This window comes from Rhincodon typus, chromosome 7 (genome assembly GCF_021869965.1).
Source record: "Rhincodon typus isolate 14 chromosome 7, sRhiTyp1.1, whole genome shotgun sequence".
Taxonomy (NCBI): Eukaryota; Metazoa; Chordata; class Chondrichthyes; order Orectolobiformes; family Rhincodontidae; genus Rhincodon; species Rhincodon typus.
This window is the reverse complement of record NC_063338.1, coordinates 10,532,950-10,538,949: the sequence shown is the minus strand read 5'-3', so window position 1 is coordinate 10,538,949 and position 6,000 is coordinate 10,532,950. Positions and strand designations below refer to the sequence as shown.

Sequence of the window (6,000 nt, the reverse complement as noted above, 5' to 3'; positions counted from 1 at the left end):
ACGCCCACACACACACACACACCCCCACACACACACACACACACACCATGCTGTTTTCTAATTATTTACCATTTTCTTTGCATGTTCTTCACAAAGTGGCGTCTGGTGCGTGATGTCAAACACTGGTACTGAGCACTGCTGCCCATCTGCAAACTTGGCTGTGCAGCTTGAGAACAGCTGCTGGGAGCGACTCAACAGGATATCTGAATCAGTCAAGGTCAAGGAAACAGTCAGCTTCAAACTGAAATACAGTGAGCTTCGCTTCAATACAGCACAACAACTCTTTTCATTCAGTGACTGCTTAATATCAGATTGCCAGGATAAATAAGCTTTTACAAAGGTCATCTACAAGAGAAATCAGTCCTAAATGGTGTTATTTAATTAAATGACCACCTTGGGATTGACAGCTTTTGCACAATTACCAACTGCTCTCTTCATTTTCTATTTGGTGACTCCAAAATACATTGCAGAAGAGGCCACGCAGGATCAAGGTGTTCTCCAGTCAGGAAAGCATCACCTGAAGTAAAGAGCAGAGAAAATGATCCAAAAAGTCTATTGTGGCTCTATTCTGCTGCAACACAAGGTGCACAGCAGTGGCTATATCACTTACTTACAACATAACAGATCTGAATAGTAACTCCAATCATGAACCTTAGATTTTTGCTTGACAAAAAGACCATTAATGTCATTTAAAGTGATTAATTTAGTGTTTATTTTGGGAAAATTAGATATTTTAACAGTTGAAGTGCACCCCAAATCCTGTCCTGAATAGTGTCTCCAAGGTTTGTCCATTGGTCCTCATGTACAATGAAAGAAAGTCCAACTCTCTTGACTCCCTTGCTTCCATTCAAAGCCTCAATAACCTCAAACAAATGTGAAAGAATAAGACAGATGAAGTACCATGAGACAAGGTGCAAAGATATCTACATTAGCTCAAAAAAAAAAAAAAAAGAATATTTTCTTAAATAGGAAAAGACAAGGAGAAAGTGAACTGGGCATCTTTGCCCTCCAATCACAAAGTTCACTTACAGGTATAATAAATACCTAAGAAGACAAAAGCAACAACAACTTTGTGACAGAGGGATTCAAGTTTAAGAATTAATCAATCAGTCTAATTTCAACTATATTAACCCTGAAAACTACAAGATATTAGAGATCAGAGTATGAGAGTGATCAAGTCTTGTGATTGTATGAACTCTAATAACCAGCTGGGTATGATCTCTTTACTCAAGAAAGGAAATAGTTGCTGTGAAAAAGGAACTGATTTTGGAATGACAGCATCATTCTACCAGAAGAGAATGACTAGACAAGTCTTACATTCCCTGGAAATTTAGCAAAATGAGAGGCCAAGAAGCTTGGCCAAGTGAGAGGCAAGACACCTTGCATACTATCGCTAAAATGAAAGGGTGTGCATCTGGGGTGCAGGCAGTGTAATATTGGGCACTGATTTTGGAATTCAACAAGTGCCAAAAGCACACAAATGACGCCAAGATAAGATGGTGATGCAAACAAAAAAAGGCCCCAAGAGATAATGTTATTTTGTTTTAATATCTTTTAAGTGGAGCAATGTAAAATGAAGACCACTTGCACATCCCCCTTAAGCAAGCAGTCCAAAATGGCATGCAATACTCCAAATGCAGTCTCAGCAGTGCCTGCATTATTATAGCAAGACTTCCCTACATTCATACTTCACTCCCTTGCAACAAGGGCTACTCTCCATTCACATTGTAAATTACTTGCTGTACTCATACTAACTTTTTGTGATTCATGTACAAAGGTACTCTGATCACTTTGTAATGTGGCATTCTGCAGTCTTCCTCCGTTTAAATAACATTTTGCTTTTATATGCTTACTGCTCAAAAATGTACAACTTTAGGTTTTCCCCAACACTGGGCAAATCTTGGTCCATTTACTAAGCCAATCTATATCCCTTCACAATCTCCATCTCCACCTTGCGACTTGCTTCTCTCCCTATTTTGCGTGTTATTAGCAAATTTGGCAAGAATACATTTGGACCCTTCCTCCAAGCCCTCAATATATCATGCAAATAGCTGAAGCTCCAGCACCAAACTCTGTGGCAATCTACTGGTTACATTGCCAAGTTTTAAATTACCCATACATGCTAACTCTGTTTTCTGTTAGTTACCCAATCCTCTGTTCACATAACTATATCACTCCCAGCAACCGGAAATCTTGCCTTGTGTATTAAGTCTTTTATCTGTCACCTTGTCCAATGCCTTTTGGAAATCCAAATGCACTATATCTACAGGTTCTGCTTTATCCAGTCTGATTGTCACATTCTCAAAGAACTCAAATACATCTGTCAAATACGAGAAACCTTTCACAAAACCATGTTGACTTTGCCTGATTCTGTACATATTCTGAGACTACCTCCTTTGTAATCTTTCTTTGCAGAAACTTCATTTTCTCAGGGTTCTTCACCAATTCTCAATAACATTATGTGCTCAATTCAAAGACAAAATAGGTGTTGGAAACCAATCACACAGTAATCCTTAAAAGTGGTTCTGCCAAGACCCAATGTTGATGCGGGTTTATACAGTAAACTGTGTGTTTAGCCATTTGAAAAGGGGCAGCATTAAAGGATACGCTGGAAACAGTGCCTGGTGTACGGAAGAGACAAGTTGGGGCAATGTTGGCCCTTGATGGTTCCTGTACACAGTGCTGGTTCCACTATTCTGTGATCTGGCTGCTTCGTGCTGAAAAAAAAAACAACAGTGAGATTAGTCAACTCTTACAGTACCAATATTTAACTAGTCCTGAGGCCAGGTCACACAGTTTTCCATGCACTTGAGCATTACAGATCTTTCCTATTTCAGCATGCTAGATCCGAGTCACTGCGGTTGGGCATTTCAGGCCACTGCCAACAGCAAGTGGCAATTACTACCAGAGTCCTTTGCAACTCCACAGGTAGTCAGTTACATGGCAGTGGCAGTAGTCACATGCCTATCTCTGTTGCTTCATGGATGGTAGAGATAAACATAAACATGGGAATGGGGATTGCTTAAGGAAAAAAATCTTCCCCTTGTATCAATGAACATGTTTAAATCCCTCTGATGCAAGCAATTATTTACAGCTATTAAGCAGTAAGAGCTGTTTAAATTCAAAGGGCACAAGGTACCAAAAAGAATTTCTCTCCCAACTCCATCCCTTGGCTAAGATCAGGGAAACCTACACACTATATTTCTGAAGTCTCAAGAGCACATATACATTCAATGAATTATTTTGCACTGCAGTGACGGTTGCAGTAGGTAAACTATGCAGCCAGTTCACATACAGCAAGGTCCTAAAAGCAGCAACAAACATAAGCAATGATTTTGATGATGAATTAGTCAGGCTACTGAGAGGCCCCAGCTCTTCCTCAAAACACGTTACCAGATCTTCAACAACCATCTGAGCAAGCATGAGATCCCCGTTCCAATGTGAATCAATCTCTTTCAATGCACTCTACATTTACACTCTTGCTTCTATGATTGTATTAATCTCTGCACCCCATGGCAATTCTATTGTAGAATCATCCAGTACAGTGTGCTTATGTTTACCCTTCAACGGCATTATCTAATTTAATACCACTTTCCCGTGAACTCCCCTGTTCAATTTTCCCCTTCAAGTATCCACCCAGTTTCCTTTCCTTAGTTACTACCGAATCTGTATCTACTATGCCTTCAGCGATTGTATTTCAGATCACAACTCCGTTTTAAAAAGAAGATCAACTGATCTTGCCTTTGGTTATTTTGTTAATCTGCCGCCTGGTTACCTACCTTCTGTCATTGGAGTTTCCCTTCATTCACTATAATGAAAACTCATGATTTTGAGCACCTCAGATCTTCTCTGCTTGAAAGCAAGTCTCATCACTCCCACGACTGAAGTATCCATTCCTGATATCATTAAGTTTTTTTCCATATTCTCCAAAAGACCTTGACATATTTCCCAAAGTGTGGTGTAAAGGAGACAATATTGTAGCTGTTCTACATTATACACGTTATTCCTTCCTCCCTTTCCCTCTCTCCCTCTTCCTGCCTTCCCTCCCTACCTCTCCACTTTCCCACCCCAAACTCCACCCCTTTGCCTTTCCTTCTCCTTCTTCCAATTGTCCATTTGAGTGCTTTCTCTCAACTTCCCCAGCAGCAACTCTCCACCAATACAACCTGCCTCACTGGCTGAAATTTGTTTTGCTAGTTCCAACTTGATTAAGCTGCAACCTCTAGCTGGCTTTGCCTCTTCTCACACGATGGAAAAACTTGGTTTTCATTCCAGCTCCCCTTGACAACATGGTTTGATGATTGCCTCACACCCGATTTTAATGTGCGTAGCATCGCATCTCTTTGCAAACTGAATCTGAACACTTTGGCCGTTGATAAGCACATTGCAGATCTTCAACATTCGTGGATAACACCTGGTATTATTAAAATGCTAAAACCCCAATGCTTGAAGACACCCTGCAAATTTTCAAGAGGCAAATCCAAATGAGACCAGTTTGCATATTCTTCACTGCCCAGACAGAAAAGGAAGTTCCTGTGAAACAAAGCATTTTTCAGTCAGAAATTACAACATGCATGTCTGTCTTTACTGGTTTCAACTTGCTCTTCAGAGTTATCTACTCAAACTATTTCTGTGTCCAATCTTTGCAGCATTTTATACATTTCCCTTACAAATATTTGATCTGTTTATGCAACAGCCACTTTTGATAAAGCATCCCATGATCTAATAATTTCCCCTTTCATTCTTCACGTCCACACAACGATTATGGAGTTATCAAATTTTACTCTTTACCTTTTCAAGACTTGTCAAAATTTTCCAAATCTTTATTAGATTCTCCTTGAACCTTCTCTTTGAAACATGAACTAACTTTTTACCAAGTCTTCTTAACAATTGAAACTGCTTTAGAGCTTTTTCTTTTTTTTAAAAACCATATCCTTTGTATGATTCCAACATCCTTGTGATGGTGTGTTCGTAGCTTCATTTAATACTCAGACAGAAGCCTAATGTCCTGCATTAATGCATCACTTCCTTGCTGTTATACTCGTGTTCCTATTTGGACCTAGAATTTCTCCCCGTGAATGCCATATCACACAAAGCACCAATTTCAATGAATGCATCAGTAACTGGTAAAAAGAAAACAGCACAAGCTGAACCACTTTCGAGTCAGATCCTCTTGTTGGGATTGAATTAATCAGGTTGGATTAAATGGTTGAGATACAAATATTTGCATTTTTCATAGTTTGTCAAGCTCCTGGTTGAAATATAATCTTGAAGCAGATACTTGCTGTTAAGTCGAATTAATTTTGAACCTCAGGGACTGCTCCTATAGGACTCAATGAACAACCACTTAACAACAATGCTGCATTACTCACATACATTCCTGAGATAATATTAAGCCGATGCACTTTCAAGCGGTTTAACACTGCAGACTGAGCAAAACTCTCAGCATTATTATGCCAACAATCTTATCTTCAGACTCCCCTCCTTGGATTGTTAAGGCTAAAACAAAAATAGAGACTGAAATAAAAACAATTAATTGGAAGTCTGGTGAGCCCAAGTACTTAACGCAAGTGGTTGCTCAGAAGATTTAAGCATTAAACTCCTCCCAATCTTATTATCTATTAAAATAATTTGGGTGGGTCAATAGATTCTGTAAAATTTCTGCAGTGCCTTGAGGTGACCCAATGATGCTTATTTCCGCTTTAAGTAACGCAATGAGACGCTTTCATGTCTAAGCACCACTCGACAGGTTGTGAACCCGAACAACTCCACACCCTACGACATGTGCAACCTCCAAGCAGAAGGGCTGAAAACACTGAGGACTGAACAATGTTTGAGAGAGAAACAGTATTGGTACAGTAAATTTAACATTGTTATCTGCATGCAAGCAACCCTCTGCATGTGCAATGACTCACTCAGTTTCCCCACAAATTCTGCTGAGCATGCTTATCTATTCCTCCTATTCTACTTCCCTGGTCCTCTTGCTCCATGGTGGCCATT

General features: G+C 39.7%; 1 protein-coding gene across 1 annotated transcript in view; it reads right to left on the bottom strand.

Moving 5' to 3' along the window:
- ino80db (INO80 complex subunit Db) overlaps positions 1-6,000 on the bottom strand; it is an 84,348-nt gene that overhangs the window by 26,346 nt on the left and 52,002 nt on the right. Inside the window, exons 6-7 of the mRNA XM_048598691.1 lie at positions 2,608-2,717; positions 65-203 (exon numbers count right to left, since the gene is read on the bottom strand). Of these exons, the coding sequence (XP_048454648.1) occupies positions 65-203; positions 2,608-2,717 (249 nt within the window). The remainder of the gene's footprint in view (positions 1-64; positions 204-2,607; positions 2,718-6,000) is intronic.